General features: G+C 44.3%; 1 protein-coding gene across 2 annotated transcripts in view; it reads left to right on the top strand.

Moving 5' to 3' along the window:
• Positions 1 to 1,699: 1,699 nt before the first annotated feature.
• The window catches only part of CYGB (cytoglobin), a 111,887-nt gene continuing 87,929 nt past the window's right edge, over positions 1,700 to 25,657 (top strand). For both annotated transcript variants that reach the window (XM_015420416.1, XM_015420415.1), the window contains exon 1: positions 1,700 to 2,146. In XM_015420416.1, coding sequence (XP_015275902.1) covers positions 2,004 to 2,146 — 143 coding nt within the window. In that variant the 5' untranslated portion in view covers positions 1,700 to 2,003. The remainder of the gene's footprint in view (positions 2,147 to 25,657) is intronic.

Below are 25,657 nucleotides of genomic sequence, written 5' to 3'. Positions count from 1 at the left end.
TTTTTAATTTTAAAAATGTGTCATAGCTATATAATTTTTTAATGAACCATCTTTTTATGAAAAGGTATCTGTGCCTTAGGTATGTATACCTCAAATACTTTACAACTGCGTATAGCAATGGTCACTCAGATAATCCATTGCCAGTTAGAATTAGTCATATGTGATTTGAAACCTGGGTAGGGATGGCATTTCTCCCATTTGACCTTACTAAATGGTACTGATGCAAGCACACACAGTTGGTAGTTGATGGTTAGAACCAATGGGGCTAGCATTCTGGGTTTGGCCCAGTCCAAAGGACTTATAAAATTGGCTTGGGTTGTCCAGAGTGAAGCTATGTTTTTCCTAACATCCAGGGCTTTTTTTTGTAGAAAAAGCCCAGCAGGAACTCATTAGCATAATAGGCCATACCCAACAGCAGGAACTCATTAACATATTAGGCCACACCCTGACAGCACAGCTCATTCGCATATTAGGCCACACCCCCATGTTACCAGAAGTGTGGTCATCCAGCCACACCCACCTATTGCCTCTTATTCTCTTTACCTTGTTTGTTGTCAAAACGCAGAGCTTTTTGCATGTTAGGCCACATACCCCTAATTGTAGCCAATCCTAATGAGTTTCTGCTGTTGAGTGTGGCCTATTATGCTAATGAGTTCCTGCTGGGCGTGGCCAACTTGGGAGCCAGCCAGAACTCCGTTCCTGTGCGTTCCTGCCCAAAAATAGCCCTGCATCTGTCCAAATCTCTTTGGGAAAAGGGCATCCACTGAATAACTGGAGACAGCATGGGTGACCATCTCTGGATGTTTATGTGCTCAACAGCATCTGAAGGGTGAGCCATTGCTATAATAATGAATTCAAAATTTCTGTCTCTTTCCAACCCTCATCCAATGTATTGTCTGCTCACACACACACATGCCCACACACACCCTTCAATCTACAAGCAGTCTGAATTCAAGAAAAAAATATTACTAATCCAAATGGGTAGAATTGTCATGAATACATTGAACCTGCCACTGTGCCCCCCCCCCAAAAAAAAACCCTACACAGCATTTCCCAAAGTATAGGGAAAGTGTGCTATCTAATTTCCAAACAAAAAAACCCCAATGAGTTAATATGCCAAAATGTTACAAGTGCCTTATATCAGAATACAATACTTGATGCCTGATTCATGTATAAAATGGGGGTGGGGGGATGTAAATTATAATTACAAACATTCCTTTGGAAGAGGATATAATTCAGATTGTGTGAAAGACAAATATTTATTGAATATGTCCTTTTCTGTTCTCCCCACTCTCCCCCAAAAAAGACATTGTGGCAAGGATTTTTGCTGCTGTTGATTAAAAAAACAATCTTCTAAGAAATGAGGGGGGAGGGCAATCGAAAAGCTTCATCTCAGCTAAGCCAGCTGTTGGGATAAGTTTAACTGTTCACTTCTGATGCTGCATTTTCTCATTTACAAATGGTGAGAAAAAAAGAGGAGAAATCACAAGTCGGAACATACACAAAGCAGGAGCTTTCGACACTTAAGAGCACCTCTATTTAATTTCTCTTCCCCCCCCCTTTCTCAAACACACTGAGGAGGAGGGGGACGGGGAGGACGGGGGAGGGGGAGGAGAGAGAAAAGTGAGCTCACATTCACACATTGGTGAAGAGGCTGGTCTTGCAATTCCTTTGAATATTTTACTTTCAGTCAGTTTCCCTTCATAGTCATATACACAGACACATGCTGAGCTGAAGTGAGCCACAGCAATGGACTGCACTGGAAGATCTGAAATCTGATCACACACAATCTCTCTCCCTCTTATCTCTGTTACATACCTCTGCCTATCTGTATAGGCAGGCAGAGAGGGGGAAAGGAACAGTATCAGCCACACCATCACCCCCAACAGAACACCTTATCTCTTATTGCTGGATATACACAGGCACACATACACAGAGACAGACTCACAGACGTCTCTTTCTCTTCTCCTGGCTTCCCTGGAAGATTTTGCTGGCTGTTTTTCATGGAGAAAGTCCAAGGAGAAATGGAGATTGAGAGATGGGAAAGAAGCGAAGAGATGTCAGATGCAGAGAAAAAGGTGATTCAGGAGACATGGAGCAGAGTGTATGCGAACTGCGAGGACGTTGGGGTCTCCATACTGATCAGGTATTTAAAATGTTTTATAAGAAGCCAAAAATCGAAGTAAAAATTATTGAGGTCTGGGTGGTAGCAACTGTTTCTCTCAATGTAGTGGCTCTTTGGGAAAGATTTCACTGCATTTTGATTTTTAAAATGTTAGAGAAGAAAACAGAGGGGGGAAATACCTCTGCTATTGTGGCTGATGCAAATCAATACTTCTGTCAGAAAGGTCACCTTATTCTGTGTACATAAAGCAGGAGTTTCAGAGGATGGGATCATTGTACTGCATTCTGCTTTGCTATTCTTATTTAGCTTTTTTGCTAAAGAAATTACATATACACCAGATTCCTGGGTGAAATAATACAACTTACGAGCCAAGATAAATCCCAAACAGGGCTGCTGAAGCTTGTCGATACCATCTGCTTGCTAGCCGAGTTGCAGTGTCAGTATAAAATATAATGCCGAAGTTGTCTCCTGGGGCTGTCATGAAGGTTGCCAGCTGGAGGGTAAATCAACACAGGGTTTGTGGTGGCATTACTGTACTGGAATTGGCATGGTGAAAGTGCTGCATGGCAATGGATGTTGTGCATCGCAGAAATCTATTAGATAGGCAGTTGAAATAACCAGTGTGTTTATATGTGGTCATCCAGGTGGAACAAAAGAGGAAGGCAGACAAGACACTCTGTTTAAAATTGATGTGTTCCACAAACCAATAGAACCAAACACTTCACTTGCCTTGGTTCTAGTTGTTCCAGTGAGATTCCCCTGAATGTAAATATATCCTCTCAAGGGTTCTGTGGATTGTGGCCATCTCCCTGCTAGAAATCAGGGAGCTGTTTCAATATCTGACCTGGTTTTGTGTTTCTGAAAACTCCTGCAAGACTCTGGTTCTCTTTTTGGTTATAGGGAAGACCACTGCAGGCGACAGGAAAAATAGGCCCAAGCTAATAAGAGATAAGATGCAGGAGCAGCAAGTAATTGATTTAAGGAAAACTCACTTGACTTTTATTTAGAACTGTTCCAAATATAACTAAGGCTGGTTCTGCATCGGGCAGCTGCTCCACATTTTCTCAACACTGAGGAAAAGGTGCAGCTCAAAACCACATTCAAACACCACGAGCCAACACCATACTGATTGCAAAGTCACCCCTGAACAGCCATAAAACGGCCATAAATTTATGCAGGAGGTACCATAAAACCTGATGATCAAAGAAAGTGAAAGCAGCATGCAATGCAGAGGGTACCATAAAATCCGATGATCAAAGGAAGTGAAAGCAGCATGAATATAACAGTAGTACAACAGAATACCATTTTTAAGCAACCAAAATCTTTTTCTACACTTACAAACAGGCTCTTCTGCAAAGTTGCTTCTTCTCATAAATCTTCAGTTCCTAAAACAGCTGAAGAGGTTGGATTGGAGATAAAAAATTGCTCTTATTTTGAGGCAATCCTGCATTTTAAAAAGTTGTCCCAGAACTTCACATTTCTAGATAGCATAATGAACATCCTTTATTTTCAAACATTCAGTGGTGTAGCTAGTTTTTGGAATACTGACCTACTACACCAAGTTTTGACATCCACCTGTCCTATGACACCCTTCCACATAGAACCAGACACACACCTGACCACACCCAGCTCTTGGACCAAACTGGGCTAAACAGCACAGGCTTGTCTATAATGACCAAAAATCTTTGATTCCCCCCCCCGAGCAGTCTACATGAGGGTATTGGATAATGTTCAGTTAGCTGTGAAGGATACTTGTAGTTCGGGTGTGTTCAGTAGCCACACAGCAAAAATGCAACAAGATAGCAATCATGTTCCCAGGTAGATTTGAATAGTCATTCCTCAAAAATGTAGCTCTTACATTGTTCCACTTTACTAAATACACCAAAAATCGGCTACTGTTGCTGTGCAGAAGTGTCCTTTAATGATGATACATTGGTGAACTGTGCTGAAAATTCATGTTTTCTTATGGTCTACGTTCCTGTGCCGCTAACCTTCAACATAGGTTTCCTTCCTTATGGAACAGCAAACACTTCCAGATAACAAGTAGATGCAAAAAAAAATTAGTACTTTCTTACAACCACACACACACACATTCCATGATATTCCAAAATCACATTGGTCAGTTTTCAAGTTAGCCATTTGAGTCCTCGGTTATCATGTCTAACAGCTGTCTTTTGGTCCATAAATCATAACACGGGGCAGCCTTGCTAAAAGTTATGCTGATCCACTGACTCCATCTTCAAATCACTAGATTCTGGAAAGTTCGTTTTCACTGACTGACTTGCAATCAGTTGCAAATTATATCAGATTAAGATCATGTCAGCAACAGGTTTATTTCCTAATAAGCCTATACTAAACATACATCCGTACATGATAAACTAAGACAAGAGAAAGGGTGTCCTTTGATGATGCAAAACATAGTTTATGATGGAGTGCAAAACTGTATCTTCACTTAGTAAAGAAGTTAGATGATTTGTTTGTTGTGTGTAGTGAGAAGAATAGTTTCACTCTTCAGAGCAGTTGTATACCTCAGCACAAAAGCTGAGGGGAAGGTTCTACCCTCCCCTGCCAGCAGTTGTGCAAACTCTGTGGCAGAATGCTGACATATGTGTATTGACATTTTATATACACAATACATGACATATTGCTGGGTGTGACATGATTTCCATGTTGCTATCTAGCCTTTAAGAATGACAGCAAGAGAATTTGAGAAGGGGAGAAGAGCAAACTCAGATTTGTAAGCACAGGTATGCAGACTATCCTGGACAGTACCAGTTTCAGTTTCAAAAAGTTACGGTTTTGCTTATTTACTTCTCCTTTATATTACTTGTATGTGCTCCAGTCTAGCTCCAGTTATGTGTAGTTATGCTTAACTAGTTCTGCATTAGAATGAGCACTGGCATGTGCATCCCATCGAGAGTACTACAGAGCTGATCAACATCTGCACCTGAGTATATATTCAATGCGCATTTTGATGCATATTCATCTTCTCCTCCCTTCACCTAGTTTATGCAAGAGTTTGTGCATCTGGCTGTCAATTTTTTCTCTCTCTTGAAGGAGAATAAATGGGATAGATTTGGACATAAGGAAGGATTGTGATAATTGTCCACACTAGCAGAAGAACATCTGCATCAGAAATTAAACCTGGCAGATTACTGTGCAATTTGTACCTGACTGAATTTGTCTGGCGATAACTACTAGAGATTTCTAATATCACAACAGATAATATATATAAAAACTGGTACTGAATTCATTCAAGAAATATACAAAATGACTGCAATGACAGCACTCAGCTGAAGGAAAAGGAAGCTGATGAGCAATGGATGTGATAGACAGAAAGCACTGCAGCCTACCTTGTCTCTTGAATTACTCAGGCCATACTGAAATTGCTTTCCTAGTAGGGTAAGAGGGATGATGTGATCATCAAATGCTGTTTGTGAAATTGCACAAGAGATCTAAATATTTACTAGGGAAAGGAGAAGGAAGAAGAACTTGTGTCAGGATGTGAACTGGCAGTGTAATTTTACAGGTACCATTTTTATTCATTCCTCAACTTGTCCTACAAGAATTCTTCCTAAGAGTAGGATATTTTCCTGATTATGCCAACAGATAGCAGTTTGTGACACAAAAGGAAGAAATAAAACATTCAGGAGATATAACTATTTTGTTTTCCCCACTCTTCCTCCAAGCAAGTTACATGGTCCTTCTCTCCTCATTTCAGTCTTACAAGAACACTACAAGGATAAGTGAGGTTGAGAGAGAATTAATGGATCAAGATCACCCAGTGAGTGTTGTCTCCCCCAGTCTAGCCCAACTTTATGACCACTACTCCACACTGGCTATTATATTCTGCTTCAAGAAAAATGTGACAGAGAAGGCAGTGTGATATAAGTGCCAGAGTCTTTTCTTTAGCCAGGGAAAACCTAGAATTCACATTGCCATATATGTCCCAGAGAGCCTTGCAACCTGCGGATCACCATCTGCTGGTTATCCCCAGCCCAAGGAACATTCATTTAGCCTCAACCAGGGCTTTTTTGGCCCTGGCCCTGGTGGAACATCGAGATCGGGGCCCTTCGATAGCTAGTACAGTTTTGCAGGGCTTGCAAAATGAAGCTGTTCCACCAGGCCTTCAGGTGAGGTGGTGGGCATCCATTAGTTGGCCTCCCTGCTGCAGTTGCTGCAGTTTCTGCTACTGATAGACTGCTACTTATAAGATCTCTATAGCTCAGCTGCTGCCCAATTATTCCCAGTTTAGGATCACTGAACATGTAATTGCTGCTATGTCCATCTTTTAACTGTTTTAACTGGTTTTATTGCTTAATATTTACTTTTAATCGCTTATTGATTGTAAATTAGTGTTGGACCCGCCCTGAGTTCATTTGTGGGAACTGTGGGATATAAATAAATAGATTCCAATTTAGTCTCAAAACTTGATTTGAAATCAGTGCTTCCCACACCAGCCAAGTTTACCTCACAGAACTGTTGTAAAACTTGTAATGCATTTTAGATATTGAAAAATGTTATTAAAATGCTGTCATAAATAACAAACCGTAGCTAAAGCTTAATTCTATTGGCATTCCAAGGAAATGGAAGGTGTGTGTCTAACAAATAAATCTAACCATCTTATTAGCCAGAGGAATCAGCACTGATTCTATGCAAATCTAGGTCATATAAATTGGTTCAGCATGGTTTCAGAATAGATCACAGACCAAGAGGTATTTAGGTATCTTTGCTGTTCAAACCTATCAAACACTGATTGATCTCCAATCTTTGATTAATTGTGGACAAGAGCAGGGTACACATAGATCCGTTTTGCAGATGAAAAAGAGATCCATGCCTCAATTTATCAAAGAGAGCAGATAAGTGTTGAACATTCCTTTAGAATACCGAGTAGGAGCTGATGACTGGTGATCAATACCAGATCGACAATAGATGGAAAGGTCAAGGATTCCAAACATAGTTTTTAAAATTTCATAATAAATCAAAAACATCTTCAGGCACAAACAACCAATTTCCCCACAAGCTATTTATACTTGCAACAGTCCTGTTCCTGGGGAATAAATGGATTATATACCAATCTTTGTGATTTTGATAAATTAATGCTTGGAAGAACATATAGAAAAGGATTACCTCAAAGCAAGCTGCTTCAGAACTGCAGCAGCTTATCTCCATGTACACATACACTATGAAACTCTGAGGACACAGACAACACTACCTTATCATGAAAACCTACTGTTTGATTGCATAGTTTGTTCACAGAAGAAGACAGGCACATGTACTATTACTATATTCACTGAATATGTTCCAGCTCTTGGTCTATCTCAACAAGCAACTTAAATACTTGAGAACAATTTTGATACTGAGAGTTTGCCTGGTAATCTTCCTTAACAAATATAGGCGCTTGATTTTCTTCAAAGCCTTCACAAAAGATTTGATATCATAATGACATCCTCATTCAGCTATAATATTTTAAGGCGTAGTAGTAGTAGTAGTAGTAGTAGTAGTAGTAGTAGTAGTAGTAGTAGTAGTAGTAGTAGTAGTAGTAGTAGTAGTAATGTCTTTGGGTCAGTGTAAACATGGACTGATGGTACAGTCCTATGCAGAGTTTCACCACTCTAAGCCCTTTGAAATCAATGGTCTTGAACTGGAGTAACACTGCATAGCATTTCACTGTGGATTATATACACCAAGGGTGAACATGAGCAGTGCAATCCTAAACAGAGTTACACCATTCTTAGCCCACTGACTTCAATGTACTGTACAATTCCAACTGAAAATCATTTTAAAAGATCAGTTGAAAAGCTTGTATAGCTCCTAAACCCAGGGCTTAACTAAATGATGCAGCTGACAAAAGTTGTGTCAGGGGACCCTGACACGGCTCGCTGCCAATGTGCAAAGGGGGATTATGTCAAGAAGATGTGGAGCCCAAAGAAGAGACAAATAGAACCCTCTCACAGCTCTTTCTGCTACTGAAAACAACATGGGAGGGAAGCCTGAAGCCCCTTCACCTATCCAGAGCCCAGAGCCGCATTGAGCAGCAGAGAGCATTGACAAGGTGAGCCGCCCTATTCACATGCGGCTGTGAACTGTGCCAGGGAACCACACATGTGTCAATTGTGTCATTTGGATAAGCCCTCCAGACGTTGATTGTAAGCCAATTACAGCCCATTCTCATGCTGCACTGCATTCCCAATCCCAACCAGGAACCTGCATAGGGGAGCACACTCAGTATAAACAGAGGCAAAAAATACCCGATAGATACCTTATTGGTATTTATCGAGTATTTCCTCAGTCAATCACTGAGGTGCTTCGGCTATCCGAAAATGGCCATCCTGCAATGCCCTGCACAGTCGAGGCTCCGGCGGGCCAAGGCGCCTGGCCTTGCCCCTCCACCCGGCACCCCTGCCCACTCGAGGTGCCAGTGGGGGAAGCCGGCCAGGCTGACCCCTCTCCCCACAATGGGCGTGAGCCCAGCCAGGCAGAGGGTGTCACCCACTTCCCACCCACCCCAACTTGGGGAAGCAGCCCACATTCCCCCTCGCAGGGTTGAGGCCCTGGCGGGTCAAGACACCTGGGTTGGCCGCTCCCACCACCACCCACGGCCGAGCGTGACCCCAGCAGGACAAGCGGACCGGGCCCGTCCATCACCCTGCAATAAGCGGCAGTTCGGGTGGGTGGCTGCGGGCCTGCATCTCCTTCCCTGGACCCCTCTCCTCGGCCCTCCTGCTGTGCAGTTGAGGCTCCGGCGGGCCAAGCTGCCTGGCCTCGTCTGTCCCCCCGGCATCCCCGCCCAATCAAGGTGCTGGTGGGAGAAGGCAGCCAGGCTCGCCCCTCTCACCGCAAATGGGCGCGAGGCTGGCTGGGCACAGGGCACCATGTACTTCCCGCCCCCCCCCTCCTTGGGGAAGCAGTCCACACTCCTCCCCTGCGGGGTCGAGGCCTCAGCGGGGCAAGGCGCCTGGGCTGGCTGCTCCCACTGCCACCCCCGACAAAGTGAGGCCCCAGTGGGGCAAGTGGACCAGGCTCGTCCCTCTCCCTGCCATGGGCGGCAGCTCAGGCGGCTGGCTGTGGGCCCGCGTCTCCTTCCCCAGACCCCTCTCCTCGGCCCTCCCTCTGCGCACTCAAGGCCTCAGCGGGCCAAGCCGCCTGGCCTCATCCGTCCTCACCACGGGACGAAGGGACAGGCTGGGCCTGGCTCCCCAGCCAGCCTCAGGCGTGGTGACACGGCACCATCTCCCCTCATCCGCAGACCGCACAGGGGAGGCGCGAGGAAACAGGCCGCTGCTGCCTCCCTGCTTGGCCACCCCCAGTGCCTTTCCAGGCGGCTGGGCAGAGCCAGCGCATGTTGGCCTGGGCCTCCTCTTGGCTGGTGGCAGCTCCTGGCTGCCGTGGCTCAGCAGCGGTGGCATGGCCCCGTCTGGGGCCTGCAGGCCGAGTGAGGGTGTCTGGCCAGTGGAGCACGCGGCCCGGGCCGCGGCTCAAAGGAAACTGAGGGCAAAAGGGTGGCCACTGCCTCCGTTGGGCGGGAGGACAACCACACAGGCGGCAGCACAGTGAATGGAGAGAGACACCTTGTGAGTGACACAACAGGGCGCCAACCAATTCCGAAGCGTGTGGAATGTTCTAGAGAAGTGCCACCACCATTCGGCATTTATTTATAAGGGAGATGGGGACCATTGACTACGGAGAGACTATAATGGTCCTCACAGAGTATAATGGAGCCAAAAAAAATTCTGTAATTCTGAATATTTCCTGAATCCCAATGGGACCATATTTTTCAGGTTCAGTATATCCAAACCCAAAAAATACTGTGGTTTTGTGTGTGTGTGTGTGTGTGTGTGTGCACCCCTAGCCCTGCACACTTGGAAAGTGAGTTCCCAACAGCATGATACAGTATGAGTCAGGTCAGGGGAATACAGACCTAACGTTTTAAAGATTATCTCATGTAATTCATGCCTTATATTCACTAACTGTAGACAAATTTAATATTCAGACTTTGCTCATTTAAGTAAAGTTCTAATAGTCAAGTTCAGCCCAATCTGCACCTATTTAAATTCATGGATCAGGGCCACACTGACAGAAAACAGATAATTCTGCAAACTTGGGTGAGCCCCCAGGTTTTCAGGAAAAAAACAGAAAACATTGAAACAATACATGGGGGTTTAAATCTCCCCAAAAGATGCAGCTTGTCCGCACCTGTGAGGAGAAGCTGTCAGCAATGTTCCCTCTAAGCTGCAGAGCCTTGTGAGCAAAAATGCTACTTTGTGAGCAACTGGCATTACAGTTGTGAGCGGGCGATTTGACTAATGCATAAATTAGTTTGCTCTGGAGCCATCCTTCCTGAGCAAACACAAAAATGTGTGAGCCGGAGGCTAAAAACCTGTGAGCTAGCTCATACTAACTCAGCTTAGAGGGAACACTGGCTGCCAGGCAGACAGGCTATCAAGAGAGTTGCTGCTGTCGCTGGGTGGGGGGGGGGATCTGCCGGGTGGGCAACTGGGAGAGTCAGTGGCACTGTTGCTTTGAGGAGGGAGCTGCTGGGTGGGCAGCTGGGAGAATTTGTGCTGCTGTTAATGCAGAAAGAAAGTGTGATGGGGGAAAGGTAGAAAGAGTGAAAGTAGGCATAGGGGAGAGAGACAGAGAGAAATTAAGAGAAGGGTTGGGGGAAGGAGAAAGGGAGAGACGGAGAGAGGTGGTGGGGGAGGAAAAGGTAGAAAATGAGAGAATGAGAGGGCCACTACTGCAAGTTCCTTGCAGGTACCCACTTGTACTCTATAATATGTACGGTAGAATAGGAACTGTGGTACATTTGGACAGGTTATAAACTTGTCTATGATTGCATGAATTGAGGTACAAGTGTAATAAAAAGCAAAACAGTTATGTATGTTTCCAGTGTTTTCCATAGCCACAGATTCTCAATTACTCCTTCATTTTGGATTGTAATTTATTCACAAAATGCAAGCAAAACACTCAAACTTTGAAAAGAGTTTTGTTTTTTGAACATTTAAAATGTTCTGCACATGCACTTTCTCACACTGCTTCCTCCATATCCATGATCCATTATCTTCATGATATGCTTGAAAAACCAATTAAAACCACTATTTTAAAAAGGTGTTTTAGCCTTGCCCATTATGCCTGGCCTTCTCACTGTTCATTGAAACTGGATCTCTGTGAATGACTTCCTCCACTGTCTGTGTGTTTGAAACACTGGGGGAGGGGGCTTATAAAATAGAGAGGTCAATTCTGCATCTCTCAAGCTTCAGTTTTGTTTCTTTATAATTCACTTCACTGCTTGCCATAGTATTGGGGGGAGGGAATTCCTGAGGTGAGTGCATGGGGTGTTGGGAGTGAATGCTTACAGAAGCCATAACCATTTCTTTAAGATGTGCCCCAATGCCTTTTCCCATGGGAGCTGACCTTGGAGACTCTTCTGCCATGCTAGAATAGATAAGGTGCAGTATATCTGTCAGGTTTGCCATAGTGACCTAGGGACTGGATGATGACGTATGCATGAGATGTGGGGTGTTAATTGCCTTACCTGTAACTGAGGATTTTTCACAGGTTTTCTCAGTTCTGACACAGAGCATGTTTCCAAAAGTAAGCATATCTCAATAAACTACCACTGCTTAAGTGCATTGTGGAGAGTGTCTTAACTGGGAGACCTGACAGTTCTAGCATTCACTCCACATTTTCTCAACTGTGAGGAAAAACCACATTCAAATACCTCGGGGCAACACTGTACTGACTGCAAAGTCACCCCTGAATGGCCATAAATCTATGCAGAAGGTACCATAAAAACCGATGATCAAAGGAAGCGAAAGTGGCATGCAGTCTGGAGGGTACCATAAAATCCAATGATAAAAGAAAGTGAAGGCGACATGCAATGAAGTTCTGTTCCAATGTGGGTTTTGTAAAACAACAGAGGGAAGAGCCAATGCAGAATCGCCCAGAGTTTGCTGATTCTACTAGGGTGGAAAGTGAGGACAGCTGCATGGCTTGTCTTTCTGCTGTTCCAGCCTTGCCCAATGTGCCTCTGTGTCTGACTCCTATATTTGAGTTTGTTCGCATTATTGGGTTTATGTTTTCTCAAGCTGCCTGCACAGAACTGTGGATGGATACAGTCAGTCTGCAGCACGTACCAGCATGCTGAATGTCACTGACTCTGCAAGCACAAAAATAACACATGCGCTCAATATAGTTGGTTTTAAATCGAGTGTGATCTGCCCAGGTGACCCTGGGGCATACATGATCCAAGCAAGCCTGTTAATTGTGAGTACGCATCAGTAATGGCTACCTGGGTAGCCACCACACTGACTGCTGCTACTGCACAGCTGTAGAGTTAGTCAAAATGGTGCTGGTTTAAACTGTGAGCAAGTTTACAAGAAAAACATATGAGGAGTTCAGCTAGACATGAAATGGGCAAGGTAAGTTCAAATGTCCACTGAATTTTTTGTGAAGTTCATAGTATGAACATAAGAGATGGATGAGACCACAGATGATTTGTAGTGCACAGGCTTTGGTTGCTCTGTCAACCCAGAGCTGGCAACCCTGCCAGTGGGTGCAACAGGAGAGCCTCGTTTTTTTACTGCACAGTTGCAAACAGTAGCATGGGTGAGAAATGGGCTTTACCAATCTGGAACATTTAATTTTCCAGCAATTAAGATGGTCAAATGAAGGGAATATTTCTGTCTTTCTAGAGATACAGTTCAATTTCCCGTGTGTGTGTTGGGGAGGAGGCTGGAGCAAAATTCAAAGGCCTAGTTTTAGACTGAAATGCAAAAGAGCAATGTAGTAGATTCTAAGAACATTTTTGCAGTTACTTTATTTCTGGGCAATCATAAATGTAGTTGCTCATGTGACATAACCACACATGGTCTAAAACAAGGGACTGCTCTCACTGCTTCCCTCTTCCCCAGCAATCCTGTGCAATCTCTGCAAGTGCTTCTGAAATGAATGGGGAATTTTCATCTATTTATATTGCACTTTTATAATCCCACCCTTCGTCTAAAAAGGCAGCATATATTGCTCTTCCTGCCTCCAATTTAGCCTCATCATAATCCTGTGGAGTAGGTTAGGCTGAGAGTGTGTGATTGGCTGAAGCACACCCAGCAAGTGAGGGTGTGAACCTGAGTCTCCCAGATCCTAGTCTAAAATGCTAACCCTTACACCACACTGGCTCTGTGATGGAGGAAAGTAACAAGCATGGCCTCCTAAAGATAAGCATTGGGAATAGTGCTAGTAAACTTTTTAAAATTAATGACCTGAATTTAAGGGACGAGGCTAACCAAGACTGTAGATGACAACACATTATTTGGAATAGTTAAATCCAAAGGTAACTGCAAAGAGCTCTTGAGGGATCTCTTCAACCTGGGCTAATGGGCAAAAAAGGGTGAACTCGGGGTACCCTGAGTGGTGGCAGTCTACAGGAGGATGATTTGTGCGTATGTGCCATGGTGACCCCACCCCACCCCTGCACTGGGTTTCCAAGGCAAGAGAGCAGAGATGGTTTGGCATTGCCTTCTGCTGCATAACAACTGTGTCTTTCTTGGTGGTCTCCCATCAAAATACTAGCTGTGGCTGATGCTGCTTCATTGTGCATCTCTGATGAACATGGACTAAACAGGGCTATTCAGGCTGCTCAACAGAAGAGATACCTTAAAACCTCAGGAAGAAGATTTGAGGAGGAAGGGGTTTCTCAAAAGGAGCTGGTATTCCACACAACCAAGCACCTTGGCTGACAGCTCTCTTGGCTGCTTGCTGTCTTGGAGCAAGTGGCAGAAGGTGAGGAACCCCAAGGGGATCATGATGTTCTTGGCATTCTATAGAAGAGCAAAGTGATGCACACTGTGTAAAACTTTCAGATTTCACATATATGCAGGCGGGGTCTGAACTGGCATTACTTCTTTGAAAAAAAGATTTTGAGGTCATGGTGGATGCCACACTGAAAATGGCAATTTGGCATATAGTACAAAAACAACAAAAATTCCATATTGGGAATTACCAGGAAATGGGGTTCTGGCTTTTAAAACAGATATTATAGTACTGGGAATAGTATAGGAAAGAGGAATCAAAATGATCAAGGGAGGTGAAGAGCTTTCCTAAAGACTGTGTTGTTAGACCTTTTTCATTTGGAAAAATAAACTAAGCGGAGTACTACAGATGTTTAAAAATTATAAGTAGTAGGGAGAGTGATTTTTTCCCCTTCCTGTAATGCAAGAATTCAGTATCAACTATTGAGATTAAGCATCAATAGGTTCAGCAGAACAAATTACTTTTTCACACAGCACGGAGGATGTTGCAATGGTCACAAACATAGAACCAAAGTAGATGCTACTTTATTTATGAGTTTGCCACAGGGACACGGCCATACTGTAGCTGCAAGTGGCTGTAGCAACTCATGTGTAAAAAGCAGAAATAGGCCTGATTCTGATCTGGACAGCAGTGCGGGAAGAGGCTCTCCTGGCTCTCCTCTCCACACCATTTTCCGCAGACAAAATGGCCGCAAGAGCAGGTGTTATTTGCCCTGTTGACAAATGCCTGCTCTCACAACTCCCAGGCTGCTGGAAATGGCATGGGGGCACGTTAGGAGCTCCTCCTCTCCCCGCACTGCTGTCCTCATCAGAATTGGACCCATCTGCAGTTTTTGCACACAAGTTGCCATGGGCACTTGCAGTTGCAGTATGACTAAAAGTCCCTGTGGCAAACTCATGAAAAAAGTAATGTCCACGTTTGACTCTCAGATTGCTATCAGATGCCTACAGAATAGATTGATCAATTTATTTTAGCCAGGATAGGAGCCTCTAAAGAGCCTCTGAATATCAGATGAAGGAGACACTTGGTCACATGAGCAATTTGTACTGATATAGTTGTGTTATCTTTGCGGACGTAAAGAGCACAATCAGACAACATCTGCCTTCTGTGCCCGTTGTTGGCACCCCACTTTGCCTCACTTTGGAAATGGAGTAATCAGGCACCAGGGAAAGTCTGGTATTTAGGGATGCCATGCCAGCACTTCCACTCTGCATTTCCAGCTGTCTGAACACTCTTCTTGTGAAGTCAAACCATTTGCGAAGTCTGAACCTTCCCTTCCATTTTTGCCTCCTTTGCATAATCCCATAATTGTCCCTCATGTTGGCAATCACCTTGGACAAGTAGTCATTCTAGATCAGAAGTCCCCAGGGGAGTTGTTTTGAGCTACAACCTCCCCCCAGCCCCTCTCTCCTGTTTCTGCATCAGAGTCTGAGAGCATCACATGATTCACAGAAGGGTAAATGCACTGAAGTCAATGGAACTACTGTCATTTAAATCTGAACTTTACCCCCCCCCCATGTATTCATAGAATCGTAGAACCATAGAGTTGGAAGTAACCTCCAGGGTCATCCAGTCCAACCCCCTGCACAATGCAGAAAATTCACAAATACCTCTCCCCCAGTGACCCCTGCTCTATGCCCAGAAGGGGGGGGACCTCCAGGATCCCTGGCCAAACTGGCCTGGAGAACAATAGCTTCCTGACCCCCAAAGCGGCAATCAGCATTTCCTTGGGAGTGTAAGAAAGGGCCACAAGAACTAAGCACTGAGGCAACCCTTCCTGCCCTCCTTTCTCATGATCTGCCTAAGTTCACAGAATCAGCAGTGCTGTCAGATGGCCATCTAGCTTCTGTTTGAAAACCTTCAAAGAAGGAGAGCCTACCACCTCCCAAGGAAGCCTGTTCCACTGAAGAACAACTCTAACTGTCAGGAAGTTCTTCCTAATGTTTAGCTGAGAACTCTTCTGATTTAATTTCAACCCGTTGGTTCTGGTCTGACCTTCTGGAGCAACAGAAAACAACTCCATATCATCATCTATATGACAGCCCTTCATGTACTTGAAGATGGTTATCCTATCACCTCTCAGTCATCTCCTCTCCGGCTAAACATACCCAGCTCAGTTTCCTCATAGGACTGGGTCTCCAGACCCCTCACCATCTTCATTGCCCTCCTCTAGACACATTCCAGCTTGTCTATATCCTTCTTAAATTGTGGTGCCCAAAACTGAACACAATGCTCTAGGTGAGGTCTAACCAGAGCAGAGTAAAGCGATACCATCACTTTGAGTGATCTGGAGACTATACTTCTGTCGATACAGCCAAAAATTGCATTTGCCTTTTTAGCTACCCCATCACACTGCTGACTCATGTTCAGTGTATGGTCTACTAAGACCCCTAGATCCTTTTTGAACATACTACTGCCAAGACAAGTCTCCCCCATCCTATAATTATGCATTTGATTTTTCCTACCTAAATGGAGAACTTTACATTTATCCCCATTGAAATTCATTTTATTTGTTTTAGCCCAGTTTTCCAGCCTGTCAGGATCATCCTGTATCCTGACTCTGTAGACTACCATATTTGCTACCCCTCCCAATTTTGTGTCATCCTCAAATTTAATAAGAATTCCTTCTATTCCTTCATCCAAATAATGTATAAGGATGTTGAACAAAACAGGTTCCCGGGATTCCACTTGTTACTCCTCTCCAAGAGGTTTCCAAGGAAGAAGGCTGAGAGGGGCTGGAGTACTTGGCAGAGAGATTGTGGAGCTGTCAAAGAGGAACCAGAGCTTTGGATACATGCTTATGCACATGACTGAAGGACCCAAAAAAAAAAAAGATAATGCCACAACAATCTGAACAATTGACCATGGGGTGAGGGCACAGTGAAACCAGTTCAGGGTGGGATGTCTGATCAAAACTTCCCACAACTATTTAAACCACCACAAATAGAGGCATAGCCAGATCGAGCCAAGCCTCCAGTGTGACCACAGCCATAATGGGAGAAGCATTCATGTCCTGCTTATAAGCTTTGTGAGTTCTAGCCACTGTTGCAAACAGGATGCTAGTGACTCAGTGGGCCTTTGGGCTGATATAGCAGGGGTTCTTCTTAACAGAACAGCCTGGATAGTCCAGCTTAGTTTGAGGTCATCAGATCTCAGAAGCTAAGCAGGGGCAACCATAGTTAGTACTTGGATAGGAGACCACCAAGGGAGACTGGGGTTGCTATGCTGAAGAAGGTGATGACAAATCATCCTTGTTTGTCTCTTTCCTTTAGATGGCTTTGTCATGAATAGGTTGCAACTCAATGGTATTTTTTCTTCTTCTTAATGGAGTGTTGGAAGAAACAAAGAGGGGTGGGGGATTGGGGAGACAGGGAAAGAAAAGCCACAAGGGAATGCTGCATAAGAAAACTTCCCCTCCTTGCTTCCTTCCCTTCACTCTCCTTGGTACTATCCTAACACATTCATGCACACCCTCAAAGCAGGATGTCTGTGATCTTGAAACTGATATTACCTGCAATAGCAGCACTCACCCAGCTGGCTTCCTCACTCATGCCTACATATTTCACAGCTGGATACTTGATAATCACTCCCCTCCAGGAGAACTAGGTCATGGGGAGAGGCTGTTGGAAGGAACATCAAGAAGGAAAGTAGTCAGAACGAACGTCAAAGAGGAAAGCAGCCAGCTTGCTTTTGCAGGTTTTTCCCCCCCATCAGTAAATAATTCAGCAACTCGGCTACTATAAGTTTAGAGGAGTTGTCTGTGTCACTGGATCACCTGCGCCACATGTCAGCATGCCAAAAACAAACTCAAGCAGCAGGGGAGCTCAGTACAGAGATGGCTGTTGCTGTGCTGGACCCTGGATTCAAATGCTTCTACGGTAGCCATAGATTGTGTAGGTGGCCACTTTGTCAAGGCATTGCCTCTCAGCTTTCAAATGCACAGAGATACCATCTTGTTCATGGGGTTGTGGGGATAATTAATGAGAAAAGGATTGTTAATGCATGTTTCATGCCTTATACATTACTAGCCTGATACCCATGCTTCGCTATGGTATTTAAGTTCTGTAAATCCAGTTATAATACTGATGACGTGAAGTCTGAAATGTAACATTTGTTGTAGGAATTCTAATGGAGAAGATTGTAGTGTAAAAAATAGTGAGACATACATACTTTTTTCTCTCAACTGAAGGACCTCTTTGTAGACTGCTGGGGCAGGCTCCCTCGTGGCTTTAAGCACCCTGCAACTGCTGCTGCACCTGACAGACAACTGCCTGTTAGGTGTAGGAGGTGGAGGGAGGGTGTTGGAAGCTATCAGAGAGGCTGGGCCAGCAGCATCACTAAGGTGATCCTGCTGGGGCAGCATCCCTGATGGTTTAAAGTACACTGGTCCTGCTCCTACACCTGAAAGACACCCGCCTGTCTGGTGTTGGGGAGATTATGTTTAAAGGAATCAGGGAGGCTAGGCCAGCAGCACGCCTAAGGCAATCTTGCTGAGCAAACCTCCCCGGCGGCTGTAAGCATCCCACCTCCTCTCCTACACCTGACAGGCAGCTGCCTGTCCAGTGTAGGAGGGGGAGGACTATTAGAAGTCACTGTGGAGGTGGGGCTGCACTTGACAGACAACCGCCTGTGAGGTGTAGGAGGTGGGGGGAGTGTGTTGGAAGCTATCAGAGAGGCTGGACCAGCAGCATTGCTAAGGTGATCCTGCTGGGGTAGTGTCCCTGATGGATTAAAGTACGCTGGTCCTGCTCCTACACCTGACAGAGACCCACCTGTCTGGTGTTGGGGGGATTATGTTTAAAGGCATCAGGGAGGCTGGGCCAGCAGCAGGGCTAAGGCAGTCTTGCTGAGCAAATCTCCTCGGTGGCTGCAAGCATCCCACCTCCTCTGCTACACCTGACAGGCAGATGCCTGTCCAGTATAAGAGGGGGAGGGGAAAAGAGTATTAGAAGCCACTGTGGAGGCAGGGCTGGCAGGATCACTAAGGCGTTACTGCTGGGGAAGGCTCCCTCATGGCTTTAAGCACCCTGCAACTGCTGCTGTACCGGACAGACAACCGCCTGTTAGGTGTAGGAGGGGGGGGAGTGTGTTGGAAGCCATTAGAGAGGCTGGGCCAGCAGCTTTGCATCACCTCACAGGTGGTTGGCCACTCGTGATGTCCTCAACTGTCCTATAACTGGTTTTTTTTTACCCTAGAGGACTGAGCTCTGCAGCTGACCAATCAGAGAGTGCAATGGTGCAAGGAGGCAGCAGCCTGGGAGCCACATAGGAATCAATAGGGGGAGCACATTTGACCCCTTTTGACTCCCTTAGGGGTCAAATTTCTAAAAATCCCTTCTTAGTGAGCTTCTACGTCACGGTAGGAGTGCTCTCGCCGAATTTGGTGTCTCTAGGTCCAGCGGTTTGGCCTGGGCGTTGAATTCATGTTGAGGGGGCTTTCTTGTATGTAGATAGATAGAAGGGGTATAAAATTGAAAGGGTATTCCTTAAGAAAGGGAGTTTCCCTCCACAGACCATTCAGGACTGTAGTATATTCAACACCCACAAGCCACATGGAGGCTACAGATTCCCATTAATTTGTCAAGCTGTCCAAATAATATGCTGGGAAATTTTAGCATTTGTGTGGGAGCATGGGAAGCCCAAGTCCAAATGAAAGCCCACAGGGATTGTTGTGAATATCCTACGGACTTTCACATTGCTTTTTCTTGGGGGTGGGAGGGTTACTTATCCTTTTTTTCTAATTCAATACAAAATTGTACAGCCAACAGTAGTAGTTACAACTGGATGCAGATGAACAGAACTGTGAGTATTTCATGTATATGCAATTAGACAACCAGTACATAAGTTAAAAATAATACATGTGTACAATGAGGGTGTTGAGGAACTGAAGAATGAGAATATCAAGAGGTATCTGATATTAAGTGTTTAGGCATGATTCTTTAATGTTAGGATGTCCATCAGCCATGTGCTCCCAGGCCAGCCAGGCCAGGCTTGGAGTTGCCAGAGACCTACTGAGGAATGCCTGTCTGTCCACCTCTCCTTTGAGGCTAGGAAGGGCATTCAGTGCCACTGACTCAGAGATCTCTGACCTGTCCGACCTCCTATACCCCCATTCACTTTTAAGAAACTGAGAGGGGAGGCTATCCATCTCTTGTGATCTCCAGGGATGCAATTCGGGGGGGGGGAGGGACTTGGGAGCTGCTGGTGGCAATGGTAAGTTCACCCCCTCCCTGCCAGCAGGTCCAATTTGCCCCCATGTTGCCCCCCACAAAAAATTACTGGCTACAGGGCTGTTCACAGCTATTGGGATCCATCCATAGATCCATCCAGGCATACCTAAACAGAGTTACACTCTTCTAAATCCACTGAAACTGATGGGATTAGAAAGATTAGTAACTCTACATAGGATGGTGCTGCATATCTACTATATACTTAGAATAACAGTAGAGCTTGAGGAAGATTCACAGTTGAAACAGGTGTAAGTCACAAATATAAAGAAGACTGAAAAATAAATGCTAATAAATATTATACAAATATAGCCTAGTGTATTGTCAATTCTTGCAGGGTGAAACATTCATAAATAAACCATTAGTGATAATGTCATATCAAAAATTCATAATACATCATTACAAATAAATACAAATATCATAAGTCCAAGTCTACAACTCCTATTCCAAGTGCACAAGTTCTAACGAAAATTTGAGATAAGTCTTTCGTTTCAGTTGCTTTCTTCAGAGATGGACTGGTGTTGTGTTCAGTAATGGACTACTATATATTGCATACTGGTATTTCACTTCTCCAATGTCAATTTCAAATACAGTCAAGGTTCAAGTCGCAGAAAAATAGGTTTCAAAGCAAGTTACCAATCACATTTTCAAAGTGAGTACAATCTCCTTCATTTCAAAGTTATAGGCTATATTCTATACCAACTTTGAAATGAACTTCTAGTCCATCCCTCTTCCAATGGTGTGTGCAAGATAAATCAGTGACAAACCCTATCTGGAATCCTGGTGTACAGGGAAAGCAGAAATCATGCATTGTCTCCCAATTCCAGTTCAATGACATATTGTGCTTTAGTGTGAAAAGTGGTGGCAGCTAACTAGCTCACTGGCTGCAAGAGGAGCAGGGATCAGAGTCCATGTGATCCAGTGGCAGCCCCTTTGAGGCTTGTTCCTATAGCAGCAAACCACGCTTTATCATTACATATGAATCATACCACTGGCTTAGATGTACCATCTTAGGTCAATGTAGATGCTTTTCTTTTTACCTTTATTAAATGGGTTAATGTTGCCATACTGCAGTCCTGATTCCGTCTCTCCTCCTCCAACACAAAGATAGGGTTGCCAACCTCCAGGTGGCACCTAGAGATCTTCTGCTATTATAATTGATCTCTAGATGACAGAGATAAGGTCCCCTGGAGAAAATGGCTGCTTTGGAGGGTGGACTCTTTGGCATTATACCCTGCTGAGGTCCCTCCCCTCCCTAAACCCTGCCATCCCCAGACTGCACCCCCAAAATCACCAGGTATTTCCCAACCCAAAACTGGCAGCTCTATACACAGATGCTACTAAAATAATCTTAAATGGTAACTCCAGTCAAGGATCTCAGTGTCCCTTTAGAATTTGCGATAGATGGACCTTATTAATCTGTACTATTCTTTGCAAATATGTTTGGGCAAAGTGTAACCAGTTAGGACCTGGCACTCTAGATTCATTCCTTTGGGAGGTTTATCCCAGATGTGTAATAAATACCCCATATGTGTGGTATAATATGAATTGAATTGGGCAGCCCAAAGAAAATATTTATTATCTGAAGGCAGGGAAGAAACAATTGTTCATCCTATCCAGAACAGGACATTCCAAGCAGGAAGTTTAAATTACAGGGAGATAAATTTCAATTAAACATTAGGAAGAACATTTTGGCTGCAATCCAGCACAGAGTTAAATTCACTTAAGTCCATTGATTTCAGAGCTGGCTTGTGGCCTTTAACTGTAAAAGCAGCCAAAGAATAGTAGAAAGAGTTGTGAAGGGAGGTTGTGCCTCAGAATGGAATCAAAGTCAGTACCTAAAATTGTCAGATTTGGATATATGTCTTCAGTTCACTGTGGGCGCATGTTGTGAACAAGTATACATTACTGCATTATACTGTATTATTATATCAAAAGGATAGAATATAAAGAGAGAGACAGCATTTTAATGTACAAAGGAATTGTTTATCCACGCTCATGACAGCTTGGTAAGTCACAGAATGGTAGCCATTGTAATTAAAAAAAAATAGCCACACAGATGTCCCAAATACTGTTACCTCAGAGGCTAATGATACATTACACTGGGCAAAAGAGTTCACAATCACTTCAGAAAGACTTCTTTATCATTTGATAAGAAGCAAGCTAAACAGAGAGAGATAGTGATGTGGCCATGGTCACCAGGGGATGTGTAGACTCTTAGTTATGACAGTTATACACTTGGGTATTTTATAGTGTATACAAGTGCTGAGAAGCTGTAGTTGTAGAAGTAGTAGTAGGGGGAAATCACCTGAGTTTCAGGGCTGGCTGGGCAGTATTTAGAAGTTGGGTCTTCCTTGTTTAAGCCCACCCAATTGCCTACTGCTGTGCCACTCTGGAAGTGCGATCCTAAATAGAACTACTCCCTTCTTAGACCCATCGACTTCAATGGATTTAGAAGGACGTAACTCTGTTTCTGTTTACACTGTGGCTTCCCTTAGATAACAATCCTTACAAAAACTGTAAGCAAGACTCTCGGGATGTGGGCAGGGAAACTTGCAAGGTACTTTCAGTCACTTCCCTTAATTTGGAATGGGTGAGACTAGGGATGGGCATGAACTGGCTGATGAACTAAATTTCATCATGAACTTTCGCCTGTTGGGGGTTCGCGAACTGAAGAACCATGATGAATTACCATAAATGTTGGCGCAATTCATGGTGGCTCATGATGGTTTGTGAAGAGCTGAAAGCAGGGGTTTACTCCCGCTTTCTGCTCTTCACAAGAAACAGCTGAGCAGCTGGGAGTGCCCTACCAATCAGCTGTTTGGTTTAAATGGCTGGGAGCCATTTAATGAGAATTTTCTCTTGCTGCCTCTGAATTTCATGAGTACTCTGTTCAAAAGTGAGAATGATGCAGGGGTAATTTCATAGAAAAAGAGGTGCAGGAGCTCATTAGCATAACTCATTAGCATATCTTATTTGCATATGCCACACACCCTGACATCACCGGAAGTATGTCAGAAGGCAACACCCACCACTAGACTGTTTTGGATTGCTAGCCATGGGGGGGGGGAACGTGCAGATCTGTCCTCTCAGAGGAGGGAGAGTTTGTACCTGAATAAAACTTGGTCTTAAAGGTGCCACTGGACTGTTTTGGACCGGGGGGCGGGGGGGAGCTCTGCAACTTACCTGGCTGCTTCTTGCTCTGACTGAGGGCTGCTGGGAGCAGGGGGTGGGGCTTGTTGCATGTGCCCGCCCCCTGGGCTCTTTACTGCCGGAGCTCTGCTCCTGTGCGCTCCTGCAGGAAATGACCCCTGGAATGATGGTGCTGTTGGGGTGGTGACCCTTTTCTGGTCTCAGAGACAGCAACTACACCCACACTCGAGCTAGCCCTGGGGAAAGAACTGCCCAGCTGGTTCTTACTTAAAGGCTGTGTGTACTATTTAAGACAATGACAGAGTGTTTCAATGGAATCAGAGGAGTCCTGGGGGCTCTAATACAACTCCCAGTTAGCTTATGTGCTCCTTTACCGTGCAGAAGTCCAGGGCACTTTTCCCCCCATGCATGATGCTGTCAAAGTCAAGCCAGAAGCACAATAGGAGTTTTCCAGTCCTGGGTTCCTGGACTTGGGTTGTTGGGAAGGGGCTGGGGGCTAGAGCTGAAGCCAGGCTTGGCATGTGTTCAAATTCCTTCTCAGCCATAGAACTCACTGTGTGGCCTTGGGGAAGTCAGTCTCTCCTAGGCTAAACCATCCTCACAGGGTTGCTGTATAGACAAATGTGTGCCATCTTGAGCTCCTTGGAACAAGGGCAGAGTATAAAATAGGCAGACAGACATAACTTCTGGCAACACCAACATGAAGAAAACAGCTAAGTAACTGACAACTTCCTTTTGTAAGAGAACCTTCATCATAAGAAAACAGAATATCTCTTCCCCTGGAAAACTAGAGGCCTCAGGCCTGTAGCCAGAAAATCTTTATGGGGGGGGGGGAGAATGAGTGCAGTGGTGGTCAGCCCATCATTATTTATATGCTTTATTATTTATTTACCAATTTTTTACTTGAGACTCAAGGTAAATTACATGATATAGAGCATTGTAATCAAACAGCATGAGAGATCTGATAAGCAATGCAATAGGACTAGGCTTACAAAAATGCAAAGAAAAGTATCCAACATGCTATGTCAAGTAATGCAAAAAATTGAATGACAAAAAATGAAAATAATGCTGTAAGAGCATGGTAGAACAGATAACAAATCAATAATATATATAGAATGCACTGTGGCATTGACTACAGTCCTGTTCTGTATAAGCTTTATAAAAATGCCCTCCCAAGCAACTGTTTTACATAGTTTGCAGAATTAAAGAAGTGTGAGAGCCTCCTTCCAGTTACTAAAACCCGAAACTGTAAATTCAACCTTCTTTTCTCTGTAAATCACTAACTCAAGGCTTCTAATGGTGCCACCCAACAGATGAGAAAGATCAGCAACTGCCCATACACACATAATTTTTGTTGTGGCTCCCATTTGTAGAATGGCCTTTCTGAGGAAGTTAGGAACGCTTCCACACTTTTGTCATTCTGCCAACTATGTAAAACAGAATGGTTCAATAGGGCATTTTAATAAAGGTAATAGGGCTATAGGATAATGGAATGGTAATATCATTTTCCACATTGTTTGACATACCATGTGTAATTATTTTAGCTCTGTTTCAAATTGTTTTAGATGTCCCATGTGAATTATTGCATTGACTTACACTGTGTAATCCATTTTGAGTCTCGGTGAGAATGGTAGACTCTCTATAAGTATAAAAGCCACTTGGGGTGGCAAAGTTCTATGCCCAGCAAAATCAGTTGGCTCCCTGATATGTCACTCAGAAGCTGTCCCTATCCACTAGCTGCGTTGACTGAGTTCTCTCCCACCCACTGCAGCCTAGGCCACTCTTCTCTGATTGGGCCAGCATTTCAAGGTCATTTGCATATGGAAGCTGATTGGACTTCATTCCGCACCTCAAACTCCCCCCCCCCCACAAGACAGTTGGAACTGTCAGTTGCTTATGCAACCTGGTGTATTCTGAGGTAAAATATGTCCTCACAACACTTCCCTTTCAAAAGAAACAAACCCAATAACACAACCATGCCACACCACAAAAAAGACAGATCACACCACAAGCAGAATACTACAAGGCAAAAAAAGCTCTGGTACTAATTCAAAGTGCTGGGGATGAGTAGTGTTCTGGCAGAGGACGCTGTGAGTGTAGAAAATGATTTTTCAACAGAGTAGTGTTTTGGAAAAATTTTAGGAATTGTTTGGTGCATTTACCATGGGGCACCCATCCAGAACCTCTGGCATTTTCTCACTCTGCTGGCATCAAAACCAATTTAAGGCAAAATAGAGATATGGAGACTTTTCCATCCTCCTTTGCATCAATTTGTCTTTGTTGATAATGGCAACCCTAGGCCTGCCAGAACTCTCAGGGTGACTTCATGCCTCCTGAATGG

The sequence above is a fragment of the Gekko japonicus genome, unplaced genomic scaffold (assembly GCF_001447785.1).
Source record: "Gekko japonicus isolate JY-2015 unplaced genomic scaffold, Gekko_japonicus_V1.1 scaffold381, whole genome shotgun sequence".
Lineage (NCBI taxonomy): Eukaryota > Metazoa > Chordata > Lepidosauria > Squamata > Gekkonidae > Gekko > Gekko japonicus.
This window is presented reverse-complemented; position numbering and strand designations above follow the sequence as displayed.